Source organism: Tursiops truncatus, chromosome 21 (assembly GCF_011762595.2).
Source record: "Tursiops truncatus isolate mTurTru1 chromosome 21, mTurTru1.mat.Y, whole genome shotgun sequence".
Classification (NCBI taxonomy): Eukaryota; Metazoa; Chordata; class Mammalia; order Artiodactyla; family Delphinidae; genus Tursiops; species Tursiops truncatus.
This window is the reverse complement of record NC_047054.1, coordinates 17,137,130-17,164,429: the sequence shown is the minus strand read 5'-3', so window position 1 is coordinate 17,164,429 and position 27,300 is coordinate 17,137,130. Positions and strand designations below refer to the sequence as shown.

Genomic DNA, 27,300 nt, shown 5'->3' with positions numbered 1-27,300 from the left:
GCGGTGGCTTCTCTTGTTGCGGAGCACGGGCTCTAGGCACGTGGGCTTCAGTAGTTGTGGCTCGTGGGCTCAGTAGTTGTGGCTCGTGGGCTCTAGAGCGCAGGCTCAGTAGTTGTGGCGCACGGACTTAGTTGCTCCACGGCATGTGCGATCTGCCCGAACCAGGGCTCGAACCCATGTCACCTGTACTGGCAGGCGGATTCTTAACCACTGCGCCACCAGGGAAGTCCTGGGCTACTGGTTTTTATTTGCGGTGCTAGCCATCCCCAATGTTGGGTGTGCATAGTTTTCATTGTTGTAGTAGTGTTCACAATAACTACTACTAACCTGCAGTTATATGTAATTAAGATATAATTAGGAAAATACAGTGAACAAGGCATGGCATGAAGTACTTTGTATGCATTTTATCATCTAATGAATGTGTATTGGGTACATACTTAATTGAGTTAAGGAAGACAGTTTTGTTCAGCTGTTCTCCAGCTGTGGGTCTCAGGGGAGTCCTTTCTGCTCTCTGACACTCAGTTTCCTCATATGCAAAATTGGGAACTGGATTCCTGCTTTTTTTTTTTTGATTCCTGCTTTTTAAGGTTCTTTCCAGTTCCAACACTGATGTTCAATTTCATTTCAGTCCCCTTGTTTCTAGAGAAACTTTACTGTATACTGCGCACAGATTTGTTGCTTAGGGAATATAAAACAAATAGGGCACTATTCGTGCCCCCAAAGTTTTCACCATCCATCATAATAACAGGAAGCCAGAGGTGTCGGAGGGGTGAGAGGACAGAGCCAATTACATCACTGGGAGAAAGCAGGGAGATTTCTGAGTTGGTTCTAATTAGAAGCTTCCCGAAGGAGGAGAGATTTCCGTTCAGTTGAAAGGAGGCAGTTGAGGGAGTGGGAGTACAGAGCATCTCCTGGCAGAACGGGTGGGCAAAGCAGCTATTCAGCGGAGACCAGAACAGGTTGTGTTGAAGACCAACCAGCGAGACGTTCTGCTGCGTGCTGAATTTAAAGTGGTGACCGTGCTGTTACTGCAACCTATCACAGGAGAATCTCGCCTACATCAGAAAAGTACGTGGATCCCAGAGGGGATTTGAGATGCATCCTCAGGTTGAAACCATTTATTTTGGCATCCTCACATGCCAAGGCCACGGTGGGGGAGGGCATCCATCCCGAGGATGACACATATGGGTTCCTAACATAATATAATACAATTAATTACCATGACAATCGGCTAATATTAGTGTCTAATAATAGTAAATATTTATGTCTCCTCATTTCAAAAAGGACCTGAAGGGGTTTGCAAATATATTCACATGCAGCAAGATAAAAATACAAGAGATTAAAAAATGAGAAATTAAAAGAAGACATAATAGTGTGAGGCCAGAGGAGAAGTGCCCAAAAGCTCTAAATACTTGACCAGAGGTGGGTGCATGAGAGGGGCTCCGCGTCTCAGCAACCAATGCATCCTTTCCTGAAAGGGAAGTTTTTATTTTTAATAATGTAGCACCTCAAGGATTCCAAGCTTGTATTCAGAGCCTTATTCTTATTGATCAAAGAGGTTTTGCTTTCATTCCTGTTGACTGCTATTTAAATAAACTCATGAGAAACAAAAGCTGAAAGCAAGACGCCTGCCCAAGGCTTTGTGGCTGAACTTGTGCAGCTGCGTCGCAATGCACCAGTGATTTTGCTTAAGGAAACCCCAGTCCTGAGGTTGAAGAGAATGTCTTCTCCTTAGAAAATGTGACTTCCTTCTAGGAAAGGCCTTTCTCTCTGCCTCCCCCATCTACCCCCCCGCCCAACACACTTTTCCCCAAATACACTCTTTTATTAGTCAGTGCCATCTGAGAAAGGGCACTCTGCCTGGAGCCGCTGGGGCTTTATTTGCGAGGATGATGGAGCAGGGAGAGATGGGCGCAAGGCCCCAGCCCCACCGTGCCCCAGCTTTGCTCTTGTTGACAGTGTGAAGCAGCACGAGCGCTACGGCCAGCTGACCCTGGTCAACTCCACCGCGGCCGACACGGGTGAATTCAGCTGCTGGGGGCAGCTCTGCAACGGCTACATCTGCAGGAGGGACGAGGCCAAAACGGGCTCCACCTACATCATTTTTACAGGTAAAAGGTTGGCTGCGTTAGTGGAACTCTTCAGACCTCTGGACCTGGTCCATATTACAGGTTCCCACTGTCTGCTGATTATCAAGTAAGTACAATCAGAGCGCTCACTGTTTGCCAGGCTCTGGGCTCAATGCTTTACATCAATTATTTCATGTAAGTCTCACAAGAACCCTTCAGGGTCAGTACTAATATCATTTTTTTTTTCCAATGGGAAAGTTGAGGTTTAGAGAGATTAAGTAAGTCCTTCAGGTCAGACTGCAGGTAAGTGGCTGAACCTGGATTTGCACCCAGAACTGTCTGGTTCCAGAGTCTGTACCGCATTGTCCAATATTGTAGCCACTAGACATGTGTGACTTTAAATGTAAATGGGGATTAGTTAAAATTAAAGCTAAAGACTCAGTTCCTGGGTGGCACTCGCCATGCTTCAAGTGCTCTACTGGCGCGTGTGGCTGTAGCCGTCCTAATGGATGGTGGGGACAGAGGACCACCCATCATCACAGAAAGCTCTATCGCACAGCGATGCTGTAGACTTTCGGTCGCTGTGCTCTCAGAATCTCTGATGCGCTCCTTTCCGGAAGCTCCACAGTCACAGGATGCCTGGCTAGAGGCCTCCGCGCGTTTGTCTTTGTGAGTACCGTGAGCTGAGGTTTGGGGGCAGTGTTCCCAAAGGCTGCAGCCTGTGTGGCTCCAATCCTGACGCCTGAATCCCAGTGAGGTGCCTGAAAATAGGCAGATCTTCTCCCCTGTAGGGTCAGATCTGGGGTTGCCAGGTGGAACTTGCACTTAGAGAAACGGGCCCTGGAGAGCAGCTTGCCAGCCTCCTTCCTCTGCTGAGATCTCTAAACTCTAGAGTTTGGAGGAAGATGTTCTCCGACAAGGCTCAGAGGTCAGGAACAGCTTTCAGGAATCTTTCAAATGCTACGCCCTAGCGCTGCTGTGGTCCAAGGCATTTCAGGTGAAGCCAGGAGGCTTTCTGAGTGGGCAGGGGCTGCCACAGTGACTTAGGTCTACAACTCAAATGACCTCAGGCTCTGGCCTTTAATGAACGCTTTAGCAAAATCTCATGCATTCTCCCCTCCTACCCGAAGAGCTCCTCTCTGGCAAGCAGATACACGAGCAGGGTGCTCTGCCATCGTGGAAGCACATGCCTCTCATTCCATTTCCACAATACCGTGAGGAGGTGAGTGGAAACTACTTAGTTATCTGTTTTAGAAATAATAATGCTGTTGCTGAGACGCAACAGGGCAAGGGGATGTGTTCCACGTTCCATGACTTCACGTGGCGGAGTAGAGAGTCAAACCCCGTTTTTCTGATCCAGGATCCAATGTTCTTACTGCCTCAACCCACTTTTAAGACAAGGTGATGGACAGATTGACAGGCACACACGAGCTAGCATAAATGGTGTCATCAGAATTGCTGACAGTTGTTCATGGGCCATCGCTTCTGAGTCTCATTCTGGAATGTGCCACCCAGAAGTGCCCATGGGCCCTTAGTATGATACGACACCAGGAAGCGGCAGTGGAAAAGGCAACTAATGAAGACTAACAGAGCCTGTTGTTTTGGACAAGAACTGATACCACATTTCAAATTGCAGAATGAAAATTCTATGCGGTGATTAGCACTGCCATGTCTTCCCCAAATAGTGGTTTTTGGAGCTGAGGTTTTGAACTGAAGACCTCCCTCAAGCAGACTGTCTCACTAGGGTCATAGGTTCTCTGAGTTCTGGAGGTAGATCCTCTTAACTTACGGAAGCCCTTTTGTGCATCAAAGGAAGGCTGAGAAAAATCAATATTTATTTCAACCTTCAAGAAACCTGGATCAGGGACGCGACCTAAAGCGTTGTATCGTTTTCTTATTCCTCGGCACTAGGAGTCCGGTTGGATTTTCGGTATAAGGTTTAGCGATGTGTCTTTTCAGCCACTGGGTGGGTTTGGAAAACCAGGATGGGCTGTTATGGAGGCTATTGGCTCTGGAGTCTTTCAGAACATATGCTTCCCTACCACCCACACAGAGAAAAGTCTGGCATTCGTTATGTTTTTATGTTTCCTACGGTTTGATTGCAAACACTGTGAAGCTTCTTTTGACTGTGGTTAATTTGTGCAATTTTTGATGAAGCAACTGCCACATGTTATATTTAATCTGCATCCAGGAGGCTCTCAGAGGGTTTTTCCCCCTCTCTAACTTTATATTGAAGTATAATGTATACAAAGGGAAATACACAAATCATGACTCTGCAGCTCAGTGGGTGATCCTCAAGGGAACTGTACATATGTAACCACTACCCAGATCAAGGAGGAGGATATTACCAGCAGTAGGGCTTCTTCATAGTGAAAGGCACAGGCTCCAGATTACAGATGTAGTGAAACCACACTAACAAGCACTTTACCAAATGTGGAGTTTGTTATCATTTGGATTTCAGCTTATAGCCTATTAACTAAGTTTTTTGAGTGGGGGGGGCATATGTGATCTATAATTTTAAATATAAACTTGAACATACTTTTTTTTTGGTAGATGGAATCTACTGATGGCAAATTTTTTTTTATTTTAAAGGAACTTCAGTATTATTATTTTTCAAGTTACAATAATCAAATGAATTAATAAAATATTTTATGTAGTGCATGCTTAATAAATGTCAAGTGATGAATAAATGAAAATTTGACAGGTTTAATTCATAGATAATAATTTGTTTACTCATTCATATATTCTTCCTGCAGCCTTTCTTACTCCATTCACTTGGCAAATACATATTTTTTTTCTGTTTGTTAAAGCAACGGGTGTGGTCACTTCTTTCAAAGCATGGATTATAGTACAGGAAGTAAGACCTCATTTTTGTGTTCTGAAGTTCAGATTGTCCCCTTCTACTGGCTTTGCTCGTTGGTTCAGATTCCTCCATAAAACCTTAAAACAAACGTTGTTTCTGAATCTGACAACCATACATTCCTTAAATACGTTTGCTAAGAAGAGATCTTTAATACTATCTGCTCCAGATTCTCCTCTTTACAAATGGGGTTGTTGAAGCACAGAGAGATGAAGTGACACGTTCAAGGCCACACGGACTTATTCTGTGTGAACACAGGGGTGTTAGGGACGATGTTGAGCAAGGTGCCCTCGCCTAAGCCTGAAGGTCAGTTTATCGTGAAGTGGCACAAGTCACCCAGGCTGATGGAAAGTCTTGCAAAAGATGGAGACTCAGTAAGCCATGATTCCATGTTACAGAAGCTGGCGCTCAGAGCTAAAGAACGCTTGGCCCATGGAGACATTTGCTATTGTGTCCAGGAATTCTGTCCCCAACCTAAAAAACAAAAAAATCGTACAACTGGGGCACAAAGGCTAGTGAAGAAAGCCAAGAATAATTGTTTCGGGAATACTGTAGGAAAACATAAGAGACAATGGAATAAATGTTGAGTGTGATTCAGTTCAAAGATTTCTCTTAGATATTAGTGTAATCTCTCACAGAATGATCCAGAAAACAAAGTATTTAATGTGCCGTGCTCAAAACAAAACCCCCCAAACCCAATCCAGAGTCGCTTGACTGTCCTGAGGGATGAGTGGATAAACCAGTCCTTACTTCTGTAAGATAAAAATGCCATCATCTAGAGCTTAAAGAACATGCAGCGCGATTTCAAAGGGAACAGGAGAAGTGTAAGCAAATGGCTGCAGGTCCCCAGCCCAGTGGCAGCCAAGCAGAGCCCAGAACCTGAGACCAGCGGGTTCCTCATCTATCCCTGCTTGATTCCCTTTCCATTGACCTTGCCAGGAATGAGTCCCCTGGGCTAAGAGGACACCAGCACCCTCACTGGGCCCGTCTCAGAGAGGCTCTGCTGAGCCAGGAAATTCCTCCCAACGGGCAGATACTAAGCAAGGGCTGTGGGGCTGACTTCTCTAGACACACAGCAGATTGTCCACAGGTGTTAAAGCTGCTCTTAACACAAGGAAATCGGCCTCCTTCCCTGCTTCCTAAGTGGGACAGTCCAATGGGCCTGATTTGGGCTTGAACTAATACCTATTTTATTTCCTTTAAGAAGATGGGAGGTAACATCCTTCTTCCAAAAAAGGAAAAGTATTTTTAAAAATAGCCTTTTCAATTCATAAGGACTCCATTATCCGAGTATATTGCCAATCCACCCTCATCTTTGTGCCCTGAATATAAGAATCCCTTTAAGTGCTCTTACCTTGTTTCTCCAGAATAAATGAGGCTGTGTCTCTCCCTTTGCAGAGAAAGGAGAACTCTTTGTACCTTCTCCCAGTTACTTTGATGTCGTCTACTTGAACCCGGACAGACAGGCTGTGGTTCCTTGTCGAGTGACTGTCCTGTCGGCCAAAGTCACGCTCCACAGGGAGTTCCCGGCCAAGGAGATCCAGGCCAACGGAACAGACATCGTTTATGATATGAAGAGAGGCTTTGTGTATCTGCAACCTCACTCTGACCACCAGGGGGTGGTCTACTGCAAGGCGGAGGCCGGGGGCAAGTCTCAGATCTCTGTCAAGTACCAGCTGCTCTATGCAGAAGGTAAGCCCGCTCCCCTCCAGGGCCGAGATGTGAGTCACTTCCAGCTGGTCAGCATCAGGTTCTGCTGTTCCCAATTATGGAGGGAAATTAGGCACAGAATGCTGTTCTTAAAGGCTCCTCTGCAGCACCGCCATTTCTAGAACGTTCTACCTCCTTGCCCGTGACCCCAACGCAACTCCCCCCGACTCCCTTCTCTTCACGTCCTTGCAACATTCACTCTGGTCCTGCCTCCGTGTGACTGATCGTGGGGATCCCAGATCCCCATGTCATCCTCCCGTGCTCTGCAGCCTGAGCTTCGGGCACACGGCCAGCCAGCGAGCAGCTCTCCTACGGCAGCACCCGTCACCTCCCGTCCCTCGACAAGTGTTCTCTCGGGCCTCCCTCCCCCGACTTGCAGGAGAGAAAGCACCCTCCCCGGCCCTGTGAGGGAGGAGAGGAGGTGGTCCCTCACTGATGACTCTCCTCCCTCCGAGGAACTCTGACGTGAGCCTGGTGAGTGGTCTGCGTCTGGGGTGGAGGGGTCCTGCTCAGGGACCCTGTGATGGGATGAGTGGCCCCAGAGCTAGCTGCTCTCTGAGATGAGAACTTAGGCTCCTTCATGCCCCTTGTTCTCAGCCGTGAGACTTATTCACAAGGCCGCAATCTCCAACACTCTGCTACGAAATAACCCTCTCAGCCCTCCGTTAACCACCCTCCGCTGCAGCCATCTCTCTCCTCCATCACAGCCAAACTCCCTGAAAGAGCCCTCTCGGTACCCATCCGTCCTCTCCCCTCCCACATGCTCCTTAGCTTTCTCCCCTAAGCTCCACCAAAGCAGCCTTGGCTAACGGCCCTCCCAGGCCATTAAATCCAGCAGACAAGTTTCTGTCCTTGTCCTTCTAGATTCTACTTTGCCTACATGAAACCCTCTCTCCCCTGGTCCCACTTTTTTTCCTGCTTTTCCCACAGCCTTCTCATTCTGCTTTGCCAGCTCTTTAATTTTTTAAAAAAATTTTTATTGGAGTGTAGTTGATTTACAGTGTTGTGTTAGCTTTAGGTGTACAGCAAAATGAATTAGTTATACATATACATGTATCCACTCTTTTTAAGATTCTTTTCCCATATAGGCCATTACAGCGTCTTGAGTAGAGTTCCCTGTGCTATACAGTAGATCCTTATTAGTTATCTGTTTTATATATAGTAGTGTATATATCTCAATCCCAATCTCCCAATTTATCCCTCCCCCTGCTTTCTCCCCTGGTAACCATAGGTTTGTTTTTTACATCTATGATTCTATTTCTGTTTTGTAAATAAGTTCATTTGTACCCAGTTTTTAGATTCCACATATAAGTGATATCATGTGATATTTGTCTTTCTGTGTCTGACTTACTTCACTCAGTATGACAATCTGTAGGTTGATCCATGTTGCTGTAAATCGCATTACTTCATTCTTTTTAATGGCTGAGTAATATTCCATTCTTCTGTCGATGGACACTTATGTTGCTTCCATGTCTTGGCTATTGTAAATAGTGGTGCAATGAACATTGGGGTGCGTGTATCCTTTTGAATTATGGTTTTCTCTGGATATGTGCCCAGAAGTGCAATTGCTGGGTCATACAGTAGGTCTGTAGTTTTTTAAGTAACCTCCATATTGTTCTTCATAGTGGCTGTACCAATTTACCAACAGTGTAGGAGGGTTTCCATTTCTCCACACCCTCTCCAGCGTTTATTGTTTGTAGATTTTTTGATGATGGCCATTCTGACTGGTGTGAGGTTGATACCTCATGGTAGTTTCGATTTGCATTTCTCTGATAATTAGTGATGTTGAGCATCTTTTTATGTGCTTTTTGGCCATCTGTATGTCTTCTTTGGAGAAATGTCTATTTAGATCTTCTGACCATTTTTTGACTGGGTTCTTTGTTTTTTGATATTGAGGTGCATGAGCTGTTGTTATATTTTGGAGATTAATCCCTTATCGGTCGATTCATTTACAAATATTTTCTCCCATTCTGTGGATTGTTTTTTCATTTTGTTTATGGTTTCCTTTGCTGTGCAAAAGCTTTTAAGTTTCATTAGGTCCCATTTATTTATTTCTGTTTTTATTTTTATTACTCTAGGAAGTGAATCAGAAAAGATCTTGCTGTGATTTATGTGAGAGAGTGTTCTGCCTATGCTCTCCTCTAAGTGTTATATAGTATCTGGCCTTACATTTAAGTCTTTAATCCATTTTGAGTTTATTTTTGTGTACGGTGTTAGGGAGAGTTCTAATTTCACTCTTTTACATGTAGCTGTCCAGTTTTCCCAGCACCACTTATTGAAGAGACTGTCTTTTCTCCATTGTATTCTTGCCTCCTTTGTCATAGATTAGGTTACCATAGGTGCTTGGGTTTATCTCTGGACCTTCTATCCTGTTCCATTGATCTATATTTCTGTTTTTTGTGCCAGTACCATATTGTTTTGATTACTGTAGCTTTGTATAGTCTGAAGTCAGGGAGCCTGATTCCTTCAGCTCCATTTTTCTTTCTCAAGATTGCTTTGGCTATTTGGGGTCTTTTGTGTTTCCATGCAAACTGTAAAATTTTTTTGTTCTAATTCTGTGAAAGATGCCATTGGTAATTTGATAGGGATTACACTGAATCTGTAGATTGCTTTGGGTAGTATAGTCATTTTGACAATGACATGGTATATCTCTCCATCTGTTTGTGTCATCTTTGATTTCTTTCATCAGCATCTTATAGTTTTTTGAGTACAGGTCTTTGGCCTCCTTAGGTAGGTTTTATTCCTAGGTATTTTATTCTTTTTGATGTGATGGTAAATGGGATTGTTTCCTTAATTTCTCTTTCTGATCTTTCATTGTTAGTATATAGGAAAGCAAGAGATTTCTGTGTATTAAATTTTGTACCCTGCGACTTTACCAAATTCACTGATGAGCTCTAGTAGTTTTCTGGCAGCGTCTTTAGGATTTTCTGCATATAGTATCATGTCATCTGCGAACAGTGATAGTTTTACTTCTTTTCCAATTTGGATTCTTTTTTCTTCTCTGATTGCCATGGCTAGCACTTGCAAAACTATGCTGAATAAATGTGGCAAGAGTGGACATCCTTGTCTTGTACCTGATCTTAGAGGAAATGCTTTCAGCGTTTCACTGTTGAGAATGATGTTAGCTGTGGGTTTGTCATATATGGCCTTTATTACATTGCAGTAGGTTCCCTCTATGCCCACTTTCTGGAGAGTTTATCATAAATGGGTGTTGAATTTTGTCAGAAGCTTTTTCTGCATCTGTTGAGATGATCATATGGTTTTTACTCTTCAGTTTGTTAATGTGGTGTATCATATCACATTGATTGCTTTGCATATATTGAAGAATCCTCACATCCCTGGGATAAATCCCATTTGATCATGGTGTATGATCCTCTTAATGTGTTGTTGGATTCGGTTTGCTGGTATTTTGTTGAGGATTTTTGCATCTATGTTCATCAGTGTTATTGGCCTCTAATTTTCTTTTTTTGTGGTATCTTTGTCTGGTTTTGGTACCAGGGTGATGGTGGCCTCATAGAATGAAATGCCTCTCCCAGGTTTTAAGTGTTGGAGTTCCCCAAGGCACCTTCTTTGTCTGTCCTCATCCTCTTCCTGGGTGTTCTCAACCATAGCCATGCTCTGCTGCGTATCTATTCACTAATCACTCCCAGGGGAATATATGTGGCCCGGATCTGGGAGTGCAAGCTTCGTGTATCCAATTCTCTCCCGAACATCTGTGCTGAGATGCTTCACAGGCCCTTCCTTGGACTCTGGGCCTTCCTCCCAGGTCTGGTTCTCCAGCTTTCCTCCTCCCAGTGATGGCACTGCAGTTCCAGGGTGCAGGAGCCCCAAACACTCCCAGCTCCTCCCAGTTCTTTTGACTTATTCCATCAAATCCCCCAAATTCTGCTGTTTCTCTCCATCCTACTGCTAAGAGTTCAACTACCATCATCTCTTCCTTGAGCCAATATGAATACCTTTCCAACTGCTCTCTTCTGTGCCCATGCTTTCTCCATCTTCCACACTGTAGCTGATTATAGCTCCAGTTAAAACCATTCAGTGGGCTTCTGCTTTTCCTAGCAGAATCTTCCATGTGGCCTGAAAGGTCTGCTTGCATGGCCGGCCTCTGCCCTCTCCCAGGCTTCCCTAACCTCCCCTCTGGGCCTGTCTGCTGGTGCCTCCCCCTTTTTCCTTCAGATTTTAGTTCAAACCTCACTTAAGGAAGCCTTTCCTGCTTCTCAGACCATCCTGAACCTCCCCAGCACTCTGGGCTTCTCCTTCAAGTTCTTCCCACAACTCAGGTTCTAAACCAACCACACAGTGACCTGCTGAGTGTCTGCCTCTCCCATTAGAATAGAGGCCCCAGAGCTCAGAGACCACGTCTGTCTGGTTCGCTGCCATAGCCTCCACTCCCAGCACGTGGCCTTGCTCAAGGCTGCTGTCAAACTTACTCGAGTGAACTGAGCCTAATGAAGAATTGTGTCTCTGAAACGCTGTGAAGTAGAAACATCACGCACCCTTCCTACAAATGCCTCTCCCTTTGGCAGATTCAGACTCTCTCCTGTACTTCCTGAGGCCGCACACCTGTCCATCTTCACCCATCAGTGGCTCTCCCTCCAGGCTGCCTTCTCTTCCTTCTACTTGCTCTGCCCCCAGTCCCCCTCTTCTCCCTCTGCCTTTTTATTCCCTTCTTCTCCCTCTACCTTTTTATTCCCTTCACGTGAGCTCCTGGCAGACCTTCTGGGCTCTTCTCCTCATTACAAGTGTAATGCCTGGACCTGGGGACTTCTGGATGACCACCCCGTTCTGGACCACCAAGGTAGAGAAAGAGGAGGTGTTAGAGGAAACCAGAAGTGGTGGAGAGGGTAGGCCCGATGCTAGGTGGGGAGCTGAAGAAAGGCAGGAATGTTCCATACCTGCCCAAAGAAGAGAACACGTCTGTTGGTTTGTCTCTGCCATGGCCCATGGATTTCATCTCACGTCCCCTGTCCCCTGCTCACTTCCAGTTCCCAGTGGTCCTCCGTCAACAACCATCTTGGCATCTGCAAACAAAGTGAAGGGTGGGGATGACATCAGCGTCCTCTGCACGGTCCTCGGGGAGCCGGATGTGGAGGTGGAATTCAGGTGGATCTACCCAGGGCAGAAGGTAAGCATACCCCGGCCTCAGCCAGCTGCCTTACTTGTTTTGTTCCCTCCCCACCCCCAACTCACTGATACGGACTGTAACTTAAAGACGTATGAGAGACGTGTGCAGCTATGGTAGGGCTAAGGCTCACTTGTTTTCTCCTAAGATGTTTCAGTATATTTACAAATGGCTTTTTTTAAAGGACAGGAAAAAGGTGACTGGGTTCCATTAGGCAATTCAGTCAATGTACTCTCTTCATGTTATTTTTCTTCACGACCCTTAAGGAAGGGGGCGGGGCATGAACAGGAAAGGAGGGCCTCCTTCCTTCACCTGCAACCTCAATCTTCAATCTTAATTCTGGGTCAATTGGAGGCCAATCTAACCTCCTTCTGGAATCCTTCAGTATTCTCCCCTATAAAAGCTGGGCCCCAAAGCAAGGAGCTCTAAGTAGACAACCACCAAGTTGGCATATAAATCCAGGCCTTCAAAAAGGTGCTGTGAGGCCGAGATCATTTTAAAATAGACTTCCCATAAAAACAACTCCAGCACATGTAGCCTCTGGGCCTGTTCTGCTCACAAAAATAAACAGCTTTGCTACCAACATGGAATAATCCCTTTGTTGCCAGAAGAGATTTGGCCTCCTAAGATGTACTCACTCGGTAGCAAATACACTTCTGCTTTAAGGGCTGTGATTGGTGGAAAATAACTCCCCCTGGAGAATGGTACTTTTCTAGTACTAGGTACTTGTTTTTAAAAAGTGTTGTTCCGTTTAGAAGACATTAATAATTTTCATTAGAGGTGGGTTCTTTTTTTTACGTTGCTAATTAGCAGAAAGGGTATTAATTTAGTAATACTATAAATATTACAATTATGTTAAACTAATCCAGAAAACACTACTTATCACCAAAGTTGGAAGACGCATCTCAAAAGTGACCATCTCACTTTCTAGAAATACGAAGTCAAGTCACCTAGGGTGTCACGTTATCCATCCTCGGTACAACTTCTCTCCCACTGTAGTCCTAGGACACATTTGACTAATCTTATGTCTCCCTCTCCCAGTCTGAACAATTAGGGGCTCGTATTCATTTACGCGGTGAGTGCTTCGGGCTTCTTTTTGACTTTAAGTTCAGTGAATAAGAACCACTGTGCGAAGGGGTGAACGTGGGGAGTGTCAACAGGAGAGCAGTGGAAAATTTTATTTGTATTCTTATGCCTAATACCAGTCCCACATTCTTGGAGTTCCAAAAGAATAAAATTTATATTAAGTAGAAACATTGATGAAAAGGGCAGAAAGAGGGCTTCCCTGGTGGCGCAGTGGTTGGGAGTCCGCCTGCCGATGCAGGGGACGCGGGTTCGTGCCCCGGTCCGGGAAGATCCCACATGCTGCGGAGCGGCTGTGCCCGTGAGCCATGGCCGCTGAGCCTGCGCGTCTGGAGCCTGTGCTCCGCAAAGGGAGGGGCCGCAACAGTGAGAGGCGTGCGTACCGCAAAAAAAAAAAGGGCAGAAAGTGAAAGCCAAACAGCATAATGAAATTCAAGACTGCTTGGAAAAAATGCAGCCTAGACTGACTAGACAGTGTTGAGCCGCGCATACCAAGTAGTCTTTTAGAAGCATGTGTTCTGCACTTCGCGGAGGATGAACGGGAGCTGTTTACAGCAGCTTGTGGTTTGTGCTTCAGCCCCGGTGGGTGTCGTTCAACAGGATGAAAGGCCCGTGACGATTCAAGACACTTGGCGGCTGATCCACAGAGGACTGGGCCACACCACGAGGATCTCCCAGAGCGTCCTGATCGTTGAAGACTTTGAGATGGTGGACGCAGGTTATTACATTTGCACCGCTCAGAATCTCCGAGGACAGACCTCAGTAGCTACTACTGTGGAGTTTTCCTGACTTGGAAGATGAAGTACAAATGAATTGACGGAAAGCCCACTTGTGTACACAACCAGCTCCAGGGTCCTTTTGACTAGTGCTTTGCCAGAGGCTGATGTCGAGCGCCAAACCCCAGGCCCTGCCTTGTGAGTCAGACCCAGACCTCCAAACTAAAAGGAAGTCACCCGGTCTAATTATAGAAGTGTTAATTCTAGCAGAAAGCATGTATTCTGACTGCTGACCTACATATATGGGTTTCTAGTGTTTATACTAAGAAGGCATATATGTAAACAACTTTATATAATCATTTCTATTAAACGAGCAAGTTTTTGTAAAAAACAAAAAATGGGCTAAGTGCTCGTTTTTTAAGTTGGCTTGAAGTACATCCAGAAGGATTTTTGGGCAGCAATGTCCGAGTCAATACCTAATATTCTCTTTGATATAACAACCACAAAATATGAGAATCTAAAAACAGAGTAATAATATAGTTCAACTATACAACATGAACTATTGTATGATATGAAGGTATCAAAAAATATGTAAACTTTTTAACCACTGCACTCAAAAGTACTAGTTCTAGATTAGACATTCTATAAGAACCACAGCATGTGTTTTTAAAAGTTTAACTTTTGATATAAAATAGATGCATAGATCAAGGAAGATTCAACTTTGTTTAGGCTTTTTTTTTTTTTTTTTACCATCTTCAAAAATATTTAGACTGTAGCTGTTCCAATTTTCTTACCTTATACAGCAGAACTTATTATTAAAACCAGTAAAAATTTATTTCTCAAATACACACAGCTTTGAATTTAGAAAAGAAAAGCTCTAAGTCTAGCTCTGTGAGCCAAATTTCAGCCCATGACCAGTTTTGTGGTTGCACTGGAAATTCCTGGGAAATAGGTTAAGAAGGAGACACGATGTCAATTCCTGTGCCGCTATAAACTGGGTAACACTTTGGAGGGTGAAGTATGTCAGAGGATGCAATTCTTCTATTGAATATTCCAGCATTATTTATTTGATCAAAGTAAAATACTTTCCATCACTACAAACTGAGCACAACTACAGTTGTTTACACATCCGTATTTTTATGACGTGCCAACATTTTGCATCCTAAGTGATAACATTTGGTTTGAAGATAATTTTACAGTTCCGTGTTTTGTTTCCTATCTTCTCTCCTGTTGTCTCCCATTCTCTGAAGACATTTTATATTAACTGTGTAAGGATCATTTCCCCAGACACCTAAATGGCATGGAGCACAGCAGGGAACAGCACGAGATTGACCATGTGCAGGGAAAGGATGGCAAACCCAACTTTGGCTAAGGACATTGAGAACAACTTGGAAAGGTGAGCAGAGAGATTCCAGGAGGTGGCAGTGAACCTATGTTCCCATTTATCAGAAACAAACGTGGAAGGTTACACACATAATCAACGGTTGGAGGTTAAAAACTTCAGACACAATCACTAGTAAAACAAAAACTAACAAAAAACCATGCATCATGAATATCAATCTGCTTTGTAGTGTATACGTAAATGTCAACTCAAAGGTCCACCTCTAGTAGCCTGAATCTGTTCTTACTATAGCGCTTATCTGTACAGCCATCGAACATCAGTAATGCTGATTAGTAAATACAGCACAAGCTTGACACATGCAGGGAGAAAGAAAAAAGCCACAGTTCTTCCTTCCACCTCCCCCAAAGTCTCAGAAGTGGGGGAGGTAATAAGTGAAGTTTTGAAAGGAAATTGAAATGCAAATTGAGAAGAACTGTACAAGCCACATTCTTCTCTCATCAGCTGGTCATTCTGCTACCTTCCCAAGGACAGAAGGACTCCTCAAAGGTACGTGGAAGTTTAGCATTATCTCCAGAGACTGTTTTGTTCTATTATCAAGGTCTCACGTTCCTCCATAAGCATTGAGTCCTATCTTTCTTAGTTCTGCGAGCCAATGACTCCTTTTCATTCTTTAATCTCTCTAGGATTTCCCAAAATTTATACTGTCGGATCCAGGCCTTGGTTGATTTGGAAAGTGGTTCAGCACCTTGAAGATGAGCTGGCTCTGGAAAAGCACATTCCTTGTCCCAGAGAAGAAGTAGGAAGGAGGTAGAAGGTTTGCTTTTGTGGCTCTGGATGGGGGAGAAAGGAGAGGGGGGAATGGGGATAGTGGGAGAGAAGCAGCCAGTTGAAATCACTGAGGATAGCTCAGATCAAGATAAAAATAAGGCAGAAAGCAATCCATGGGTACTGCCCTTTCTTTATACACATTTTTTTAAAAGCAAAATTAGGGTTCTACCTTGGCTCATAGCCTGAGAAAATGGGTTGTAGTATTTTACGTCCACATGGGTAAGTTTAAAAAGTCTAGCTAGTTTCAACTGACATGGCTGAACACTGAAAGGCTGCCAACAAGTTACTCTGAAAGGATGCAAAGCATGAACAGACGTGGGCAAGTCAGAGCTCTTTCTGTCTCTCCCTCTCCCCCCCATGGCAAAGGGCTGAGCAGGGTTGGTGGTAAAGAATTCTAGTTCTAGCAACTACTGCTCTTTCTTCTATGGCTTTTGCAGAGATGCATACACTGACTATTTAATTAGCACATCTCTAGACAGACTCAGCAAAGGAGGCAGCATTAGACACATGACACTCGGTTACATCCACTTCATTCACACATCCCCAGTCAGACCAAAATGTAAATCACAAGAAGGTGTCTGTGGTGAAGAACGTTACAAAGGTTATATAAATCTTTATCTTAACAGGCCCCTGAGAGTTTTCCCCTTTATGCGTAGGTGAAAAAGGCAACGAACAAGATCTTCTCGTTCCGTAAGTGCTTTGTGCAACAGCGTCCACGTAGATCCATTCCGACAGCATCGTTTGGGGAGGAGTCTCCTGGACCGAGTCGGACGTCTTCCTCCAGAGTTCTGGTCTGGTCTGGAAGGGGCCGGTTCGGGCCATGACTTTCCAGTTCTAGGACAGGCTGTGCGTGTCAGCGAAGGTGGCTCCAGCCCCGCCCCCTGCCCCCACGATTGTGGGTGGGTCAGTACTGCAGAAACGCAGTCTGTCTCCAGCTCCCAGGAAGGTCATCTGGGCGAGATGCTGGGGCTGGGGAAGGAGCCGGAGTTCCGCGGTGACTGGAAGGGGATGGCGGGTGACGTGGGGGACCTCTTGGGGCTGCACAGGTCCCCGTTGTGCAGCTTCCACAGCAGCTCCTCGTTCTCCATGGAGAGGCGCTTGTTGACTTTGGACTCCTTCTCCAGCGACTCCTGCAAGACGGCCTGCTCCGTGGAAAGTTGCCTGGAAGACAAAAAAAAAAAAAAAAAAAAAGCCAGAAATCCTGTGACTCTGATTGCTTCTTTCTTTTTTTTAAAGGTTGAAAAAAATCTTACTATTTATTTTAAATTTGAGAGCCCCAAATGATCTCTTTGGAATAAAAGGAGCTACCGTGCATGGGTACTGGGCTGGCAGAGAAACCCGGGAAGTGTGACCTAGAGCCAAAGAAAAAGCTGCACTTTGGGGCAATTTCATAGTAGGGTGAGTGATGCTCCCACAGCTATACTGCATGTCTTAAGACCCTCCTATGTGTGGGGCTGTTTCCTGTTTGGTCTGGTGGTGGTCCTTCTCTGAAAGGGAAGGGAAGGCTTGCCTGCTGAGCACTCAGCCTTTGGTCCAGGCCACTGTGGTAAAGGCACTAAACGCTACAATCGTTTTTCCAGATAGAAATCAGAACCTCGTTAACTACCCGCTTCTGTTGCATTTCCAGGAGGGGCATGGGTGGAGTGTGGTAAGAAAGTAACACTCGATGTTTCAGGAAGGGAGGAGCTCGGGGAAAATAGGACAGTTTTATTTTTACCTTGAAATTGCCATGTGCTTGTCCATCCGAGCTTTTAATTCTTCATTCTCCTGCTGGAATCGCTTCAGTTTGTCCACCAGTGCTGTGTTGTTGTCCACCTTGGTGTCAACAAGAGGACCAACATTTATACATTAAAAATTACATAAAGCCCCTTATTTCCCTAAGGTACCTTCCTGACACCGGCACACACTGGAGAGATTTCATCGGGAAAGTTTAATGGTATGTTGACTGTCTCTACACTGACGCACTGCAAAAAGAATCTACTGCAGCAAAACAGAGCACGTGGATATTACTTTTTAAAGGTATGCCAGGCCACTTGAAAATGGACAAACCCAGGGGGTTAGTGATTTGTTCAAGTTCACATTGTTTCAGAATTCCCAAGAATTGGTGCCCTGCCTTCGGCAACCCTCGGGCGCTGTGCCTCTTTCAGGTTCAAGGTGATAAACACTGGCTACCTAGCGGCCGTTTTCTTTATCAGAGGCACCGCAGCTTCTTACGGTAAATTCTGAAAGAAAAAAAAAATCCCACGTTTGATGAAAATTCAGTTCGTGGCAATGTTTAATATGACTTTAATCATGGTCTCCCGGTTACTCTTCAGCACTTACCTCCGAGTGGTCACATAAGGCAATCCACAAAGCTCTATAGAGCCTTAAAATCAACACGTGACACTACAGAAAGCATTCCTCCTTGGTTGAACTAAAGATATGTTTGTTTGCCTAGGGCTTGCCCAGGCTAAACTTCCAAGGAAAACAAGCTGATCAGTTGAGAGAGTGAAGGATAAAAGCCCAGAAGACGTTGAATCAGTTAACACGATGAACTGCCAGTTACATCCCTGCTTAGTTTCTAAAGGTAAGATTTGATTACTTGCTCGGAGGCAACATCACAGCTCTAAGTCCCTGTCACTGCTGCCCGTGACTAGGCTTTTAGTTTGCAGTCCTACTGTTCTTAACATCTTATTATCCAGAAAAAGCTTAGGACAAGCCAACCAAGTGAAACATCCAAAACAAATGTGACTAGCGTGTAAGAAAAAGGGGGCATTGGAATTTCCAGGAAGTATAAAGGAATTCAAGATAAAAACACGAGGTGGGAAAATCTGGAATTAAAGACTGTGGGTAGGAATTAGCCTTAAAATATTAATCTCATCCAATTCCTCATTTTACTGGAGAGGAAACTAGCCCTGGAATTTCACTCTTAGAGCTAATTATCAGCAGAGCTAGTTTTTACACTGAGAAAGCCTCCTTGCTTTCTAAGTGGCTTATTTTCAATAAAGGCCTGGAGCTTACAAATAAACAAGGTAACAGTGGGTTTACCTGTCTGTCCTTGGATTAACCCCTTCTTCTGCATATACACCATGCCATGCTGACTAATCTCTTGGGCGTGGCAAGGGACAGAAATACTTGTGGATCAGCAAAGATCAAGACCTATGAGTAATTTTACAGCAGAGCCTGTTCTTACTGCACATGATGGTTTGAAGAGTTTTGATGTGTGCATGGCATATAGGGCAACCAATCATTAACAGGATTACCTGAGTCACTGTTGATGGCCACATTGGCAGTCATGAGACCTGATACAACAGGATGACCTTTGGCAGGAACTGGTGTATATACTAGGTTGGGCCCATTAATAGACCATGAGTTCTTTCCTTCCTTTACAAAAACAAAACTTCCTGGTCATTCAAAGTGCCCATCTATCCACCTGGGGGCTTAGCTCTTACCTCCCTTGATAGGTAATAGTCTCTAGAAGAAAACCAAACAAACAAACTAATGATGAGTGACTTCCATGCTCCCTACTGTCCAGGGCTGGTTTGGGTTTGAATTGAGGTACTTACTCAACACTGAGTTGCCCATAATTAGGGGGAGAAGGGACAAAGCAGTGCGAGGGGCCTGGCACAGTCAAAAGTGGTGTACAAAGTACAGCACTGGCTGGGAACACCTATGCTGCCGCGGCAAACCCTGCAGGCTTGGCTAGACTCCTGGCTCTTGGCAGTCGTGTTCCAGGGCTGGACCAGGGCTCACACGGCACTGGGCTCACTGCTCACACACGCAGTCCTGGATGGACTCGTCACATGCTAACGTCCGTTCTGCCCTAAAGGCCGTAAACTAAACTTTATTCATATTTTGCATAGTGCTGGCTACTTGTACAACCAGATTAATTTTATAAAAGGGCAATTCTTTTATCACAGTCTAATTCACATGAAGCAAGATGAATTTAGATAGCAAGATTCAATTGCTCTGATGGAATTAATTTATGTACTCAACAGTTTTGAGCAAAAGAAACCCACCCAGAGGTGGTAGTGTATTAAAGGATAGCTTTTACATTATTTAAAAATTCTTCTTATGCAGGTGGATATTCCCAGACCACTGAAACAGGAGACACTCGCGAGTTGTCATTTTTCCAAACACTGAATGCTACCTTTTATACGTTCCTTGAAAAAAATGTTCTAGAAGGTAGCAATGAATAAGCCTTAAGCTGACATGGAAAAGAAGATTTAACCTCTTCTACCTCTCCTATCTTTAAATAGCAATTAATTAAGACAATTCCACAGGTCTAGTTCAGAGGCCAGTTCCTGTGCCTCAGGTATTACCCCGTTTAAGGTTCTGAATGAAATGTACCAGTTTCTCCATTTTCATTAACTTGATGTCCTGTTGGTGCAACTTCTCATTCTTGATGTCTAAAACAGCTTTCAGGCTTTCTAACTCTTGCTCCAGATACATGATCTGAGGGTTTTTCTGGAAAACACACGGCAGGATATGGCTGTGACTGGTCATTTAACACAATCACATGGTTCAAACTCTTAATATAAAGACATTTGATTAGATTTAGAAATTAAACAAGTAGCAAGAGACATCAACCTTCTTACGGCAGTTTCAAAGAAAGGTGAAAAGAAGGGTTAAGACATCTTTAACTTCAAAGTCTTTGGTCTTAAGAATGAAATAAAACATTTCACATTTAAAACAAACACTTCCCTCACGTATCAGTAACTTAACATGGAAAAAACATTGGTAGCACCAAATATTTTACTGGAAGCAAGAGAAAAACCACAGCTTACAACACAAAACAGAACTCTGGCTAGAGAGTACGCAATTCCCAGTCCTGGCCAGGTGTTTGGGGGGAGAAAGGGAACAATAGTTCTCTCTATCCAAAGTCAGTAGCTCATGAGGAATGAACAGGCAGCGTGTTTATTGGGCTCTCTGAAAAACGAGGAATGGCAATCACGTGCTGAGTCTTTTGGACGTTCGCTATGAGGGGACTAGGTTAGCCTGGCCATACTTCTAGAGCAGGATTAACACCCCATCATTTTGTGACACCCGAACACCTACGTGGCATAGAGCACGTGCACTGCGAAAATTCTATGCAAAATTCTATGCAAGATAAACACTATGTAAGGAGAGATCATCCTCTGAGAGCACGAGACCAGGGTGGATTCCCCAACTCCTTGCTTTAATTATTGAAATTCAAGTGAACCTTCCAAAATGCACGACACAAGTTAAAGGCACAAAATCTATTGATCTGGTGTTCAGCGAGGGAATTTCTCAGACAAGAGTCAGTGGTGTCGATCATCAAACCTATCCTCCTGGACAGTGGTTAATGCTCTGCAGCAACCCTTAGGGAGAATCAGGGAAGGTGCCCTTGGGGATCACTTAAACCCCTCACTTCGCAGAAGGAGACAGAATTGCACAGCTCAAGTGACCTACCTGCTCAGGGCCCAAAAGTGCTGGGGTGGGGACCAACCCCCGATCCTCAACTCCAGGACCCTTCCAGAAACTTCCTACATTTCATATACTGTTATCCTTTTACACATGATTTTTTTAAACCATAAAGAGAGCAAATCCCATGTTGCTGGTTTTTAAAGTCAGAGTGCATGCAGCCTCGTTCCCACTGCACCTTTCCTACTTCTCTGCCACCTGGCCCTTTCTCCCTCACTCTCATACACGCTCTTTTCCCACACCCTGGGCAGGCTTAGGCGGGGTAAGGCATGAGACAGTCCTGCTTTCCTCAACCTGTTTCCCTTCTGAACTTTTTCAGGAACTGCTGCAGGATCAGGAAGCTCTTTAAAAGCGTTCCCTGAACCACTCATAAGATTTACACCCTGCGTGTGAAGTCTACAGCTTTCTTTTGCAATCGAATTTTTCTAAGAATCTTCCAGAATAAATAGCTTTGAAATTTCATTGAATAGGATCTCATCCACTTGCATTCAAATGTCTAGAGGGTCTTTCAATGACATATCAGCAGAAGAGCTCACTGAGGGACCCAGGTACTTCGAGAGTTGCGACAGGTCTTAAGTGGCACAAAAGCTCTGCTTCTGCAGCCCCAGACACAAATACATGGAATGAAAAGACAGAAGCAGCACCCGCCCCCCGCAAAAATGTTGGGGGGATACAAGCTGCAAGAGAAAAGTTGAGTTTACCAGAGAAATTTGTAGTTTTCAAAAGTGAGGACTGGACTTCCCTGATGGTGCAGTGGTTAAGAATCCGCCTTCCAATGCTGGGGACACGGGTTCGATACCTGGTCCAGGAAGATCCCACATGCCACGGAGCAACTAAGCCCGTGCACTTAGCCCACAACTACTGAGCCCGCATGCCACAACTACTGAAGCCTGTGCACCTAGAGCCCATGCTCCGCAATAAGAGACGCCACCGCAATGAGAAGGCCGCGCAAGGCAAGGAAGAGTAGCCCCCGCTCGCCGCAACTAGAGAAAGCCCGCGCACAGCAACTAAGACCCAACACAGCCATCCGTAAATAAATAACTTTTTTAAAAAGTGAGGATTATCCATACAATGAAATATTGTTCAGCCATAAAAAGGAATGAAATGTCTGTACCTGCTACAATATGCACGAACCTTGAGAACATGAGCTGAGGGAAAGAAGCTGACACAAAAAGCTGCATATAGCACAATTTCACGTCAATGAAATCTCTAGAACAGGTACATGGATAGAAACAGAAAGGAGACTGGTGATCCCGTAGGGCTAGGGAGTTTGGGGGGGAAATGGGGAATGACTGCTGAAGGGTACAGGGTGTCTTTTGGGGGCGGGTGATAAAAGTGTTCTGTAATTAGATCCTGGTGACCAACTTGTGAACTGCTGAATTGTATATTTTAGAAGGGTGAATATTGTGGTATGTAAATTATATCACAATATAGCAAGTTAATTAAAAAATGAAGTCTTTACATAAAACCCTGACCCTAATTGATAGTTTTCCTGTCTTCCTATAGGTATTAGCTTAGATCACTTGCAATATATTGGATTTCAGCTGTTATGTCAGTTTTTAGAATTAAAAAGACACCAGTAACCAAAGCAGCCACTTTATACAGTTTAAAAATCATACTGCAAGATATGAAAAAGATTCCAAACCCATACTGTTTCTCTAGCTGCTGAACACTTAACTGACTCTAAAAGACAGCTAAGCAGAAGAAAAATTCATTAGTGATGGGGGAGCATATGCAACTTACTAAATTTGCTTTCTCTCTTGATATTCTTTTTTGTTCTTCTGATTTCAACTTTTCATTTAAAGTGTCATTTTCACTCTTCAAACCACTGATTTGTTTCTAAAACACAAACAGTGAAATGTGGAACGTAAGTAAACAAGCGGGCACCAGAAACACTGCAAATGTGCACAGAAACGTACCCAAACCATACAAGCGTCAAGAATGATGATGGGAAGGTGGGCAGGAGCGGTGGTGGTGGTTGAGATTTACCTACCTCTAGTGACTCCTGCTTCTCGTAAAGCAAATCCTCAAGTGATTTCTTTTCCATTTCATGGCTTTTCTTGATCTCTGGAAGTGATATTTTTTTGAGTCAATAACATCCTACGAGATCACTGTATTCTACAGTCACTATAGCACATGGATGCAACAGTTGATTGTGAGGCGCTGCGCCTACATTACTTTATATTTGTACGGCACTGTTGTAGAAATTAAACGACTTGTTCTCAAATTAGCCCATGAGGTGAGTAGGGCAGAGAATTCCCATTTTATGAATGAGAACACAGAGGCCCAGAGAGGCCAAAAGACCTCAGGGAACAAAGAGCACGCCTGGGGGCAATGGGGATGGGGGCGGTCAAACACTGGCCTTCAGACTCCTGGTCAGGAGGCCCTGTGCTCTGTTCCAGTTGCCCTTCACGAACCAAACAGAAGTCTCAAATTAAACCCATCTCCAGCAGGAAGGAAGAAAAACAATGTTTACCCAACATCTACCCTGGGCCAGTCACTTTTACATGTTCTCATCTCTGACCTCACACAACAAGTCTGTTCTTCTGATGAGAAGGCCCCTGACAAAGTTCACAGGGTCAGTTCTCACCACGTGTCCATATGTTTCTCTGTAGATGCAATGGGTTCGGTGTAACGACTTCAGCTACATGGGCACTTATCTTCTGTAAAAAATGGCTTCTTATTCTTTTCCTTTAATTTCAACCCTTCCAATCACGATGAAGTAATAAAACACATCTTTTTATTCAACAAATGCCATCTACATTTCACAGCAGTGCTGGTGTGAAGTGCCTGGCATGGACCCTTCACCATGGTCAGGATATAAACTGACACTTTCACCTTCCCAGGATCTGGAGTGGTCAAGCACAACTATTACCAAAAGGGCCTTGAAGTTCCTTAAAAGTTCATTCTAGTTCCTAAAAGGGGGACTTCCCTGACGGCGCAATGGTTAAGAATCTGCCTGCCAATGCAGGGGACACGGGTTCAAGCCCTGGTCCGGGAAGATCCCACATGCTACGGAGCAACTGAGCCAGTGCACCACAACTACTGAGCCTGCGCTCTAGAGCCCGCGAGCCACAACTACTGGGCCCGCGTGCCACAACTACTGAGCCCATGCAGCTAGAGCCCGTGCCCCGCAACAAGAGAGGCCACCGCAGGGAAAAGCCCGCACACTGCAACAAAGAGTAGCCCCTGCTCGCCGCAACCAGAGAAGGCCCAGCAGCCATGAAGACCCAACAAAGCCAAAAAATAAATTAAAAAAAACCCCCAAAACTATATTTCCTAAAAGGCTGGCATTTATAACAAACTATTATTTGCATCCTTAGGGGAAAGGGGATCTCCTCACAATGAACAGTGCAAAAAGAAACCAAAAAACACTCCAAACGGAATACCACAGGGTATTCTCTAGAGGGGCAAGTTTTGAATCATTTCCGTTTTAAAACATATCACGCTGTTCCACTAGCTCTTATTCTATTTCAATAGAAAAAGCATCCTTGCCTGAAAGGGAGGCTTCATAGGCCTTCTTTAGCAAGTCTATTTTCTCTGAGTGGCTTGCTTCAATTTCCAACTTTGAGGTTTCATGGGCAGCACTTAAGTTGTCAAACTATAAGAAAAAAAACAAAACAACAGTTTATCAATAAAAAGTCCTAAGGTGAATAATAAGCAGCAGCATTAGGAAATCTGACACATGAGCTTGCATTCAAGTCTAAGGTCTACCAGACACAAGTAAAGAACCACCCAACTGGGGTTTGCCAGTCCCTATGCTCCAGTCCACCGTGCCTCAGGAACACAACACGCAGCTCTCCAGGGTTCATGGATGGAAAGGGCTGAGTCCACCATACGGAACGAGGATACCTTCCATGGTGACAGGACCATGTAAGCTCTACAGCTGTCATGTTGGCCTCTATATTCTCGGTCCCTAGCACATGCCTGGCATATAGTTGGCACTGTGTAAATATCAGCTAAATGAAAAACTGATTTTAAATGGGAACAAGGAAATTAAAGAGAGGTTTAGGATATACCATTAAGGGAAAAATACGAGTTATTAAACAAGAGCCATTTTAAAAAAGAAGAAGAAATGCAAGCCAATGTTTTAGCAGCACCAGAATGTTTGCAAAGGGATTATTTCTAGGTAGTAGGATAAAGGGATGTTTTATTTTTTTAAATATATCCAAAAAGAAACAAAAACACTAATTTGAAAAGATACATGCACCCCAATGTTCACAGCATTATTTATAATTGTCAACATATGGAAACAACCTAAATGTCCATCAACGGATGAATGGATAAAGAAGATGTGATACACTCTCTATATATACACACACACATATATAGGTATGTGTGCGTGTGTGTGTGTGTGTATATATATATATATATATATATATATATGGACCACTACTCAGCCATAAAAAAGAATGACATTTTCCATTTGCAGCAAAATGGAGAGCCATGATGCTAAGTGAAATAAGACAGAGAAAGACAAATACTGTATGATATCACTTATACGTGGAATTTAAAAAATACAACAAACTAGTGAACATAACAAAAAAGAAGCAGACTCACAGATATAGAGAACAAACTAGTGGTTACCCGTGTGGAGAGGGAAGGGGGAGGGGCAAGATAGGGGTAGAGGAGTAAGAGGTACGAACTATTAGGTATAAAACAAGCTAGAAGGATATTGCACAACCTGGGGAGCACAGCCAATAGTTTATAATAACTATAAATAGTTATAATCTTTAAAAATTGTGAATCACTATATTGTACACCTGTAACATATAATCTTGTACAGCTATACTTCAATTAAAAAAATTTTTTAAAGGGTTGTTTTAAATTTTATCTTTTTTTCTTCTGCTCTTTCGCTCAACATATGTACATTGCTTTGATCATAAAAAATTTAATTTAAAAAACTTTTCATTTATTTAAAATTTAAAGAAGTTCATCAAGGGATGTCCAACAAAGAGAAGGTCATCAAAGCAAGGCCATCATCAAACAACAGTCATAATTCAAATTAATAGCCACGGCCAAGCACATGCACAGGTTCTAAAAGCACAGACCTGCTCCTGTAACTGAGTTTTGTACTTCTCTGCTTCTTCGATGTAGATATTCTGAAGCTTTTCACACTCCCCGGTGTAAAATTCTTTAAGCCGATTCTCCAGCTCTGTTAGATCAGTCTGGTGCTGCTGGTTTAGCTTCTGGACAAATCCTTCATAAGCTATTTGCAACTCATTCCTGGCTTTTTCTAACTTCTCACAGGTGGTTGAAGCAGTGACTGAAAAGAGATGGAAAAAGAAAAGGGAAAATGACACTTAACCTGCTAAATGTCCTCAATTCATAACATTCACACACAGATGTGATGACTCTGGAAGCATAAACAAAGGGCTCTCAGAGTACTCGAATCTCTCAGGACCAGATTTTCAAACATAATAGTATAGAAATGAACGATAAAAGGGAATGAGAGGAAATGGTCTCTGGCAGCAAAAAGCCAACTGTCTATCAAGCAGTAAGAGAAGTCCTTGAGCAGAGCCAGGTTCCCAAGTGAAGAGCACCCTTTCACATGGTGACCAATCAGTGCAGGGGCTGTAACGAGAGGAGGCTCTGATTGGCCGAGGCGTCTCTAAGGCGGGCCAGCCACTAGAGGAGGCAGCCGAGATGTAGAAGGAGCAGGTAAGACCAGAGAGAAGCAATAAATAGACGTTAAGCTTGTATGCAGTTGGAGCCAATTTAAACTCATTACTTCAAAAATATAGTAATAAAAACAAAATACTAGAATATACTGAACACAAATCACCAGAACATAAAAACTTTAGGAAAAATACATTGAGAAGCTACAATACAATGTAAATATACTGAAAGGTTAACATTTTTAAAAGGCAAAGTAATTTGATAAACATAAAATCAGAGCATCCTAACTCTTCACTACCACTACCAAAACCAGAAGTACTAACAATACCTTGCAGAGCTTGCACATAAACACATACCCACACAGACTATAATCAATCCTGAAAGAAATGGGAGAATATATATGCAAATGAAGCAACCGACAAGGGATTAATCTCTAAAATATACAAACAGCTCATGCAGCTCAATATCAAAAGTACCCAAATAACCCAATCAAAAAATAGGCAGAAGGGGACTTCCCTGGTGGCGCA

At 43.9% G+C, this 27,300-nt stretch overlaps 2 protein-coding genes across 8 annotated transcripts in view; one reads left to right on the top strand and one right to left on the bottom strand.

Annotated features, from left to right (window-relative positions):
- PDGFRL (platelet derived growth factor receptor like) overlaps positions 1-25,973 on the top strand; it is a 59,273-nt gene extending 33,300 nt beyond the window's left edge. The window contains exons 3-10 of one of the 7 annotated variants that reach the window (XM_073798601.1): positions 1,960-2,111; positions 6,328-6,621; positions 11,625-11,764; positions 13,445-15,448; positions 15,586-15,709; positions 16,387-17,128; positions 17,613-18,296; positions 21,474-25,973. In XM_073798601.1, coding sequence (XP_073654702.1) covers positions 1,960-2,111; positions 6,328-6,621; positions 11,625-11,764; positions 13,445-13,633 — 775 coding nt within the window. In that variant the 3' untranslated portion in view covers positions 13,634-15,448; positions 15,586-15,709; positions 16,387-17,128; positions 17,613-18,296; positions 21,474-25,973. Of the gene's footprint in view, positions 1-1,959; positions 2,112-6,327; positions 6,622-11,624; positions 11,765-13,421; positions 17,129-17,612; positions 18,297-21,473 lie in introns of those variants that run through there. The other 6 variants (XM_073798600.1, XM_073798599.1, XM_073798598.1 and 3 more) reach the window with 6 other exon arrangements.
- MTUS1 (microtubule associated scaffold protein 1) overlaps positions 16,123-27,300 on the bottom strand; it is a 126,281-nt gene continuing 115,103 nt past the window's right edge. Inside the window, 8 exon segments of the mRNA XM_073798595.1 lie at positions 16,123-16,686; positions 16,688-16,891; positions 17,448-17,545; positions 20,060-20,176; positions 22,898-22,993; positions 23,148-23,221; positions 24,650-24,755; positions 26,206-26,420. Of these exon segments, the coding sequence (XP_073654696.1) occupies positions 16,635-16,686; positions 16,688-16,891; positions 17,448-17,545; positions 20,060-20,176; positions 22,898-22,993; positions 23,148-23,221; positions 24,650-24,755; positions 26,206-26,420 (962 nt within the window). The 3' untranslated portion in view covers positions 16,123-16,634.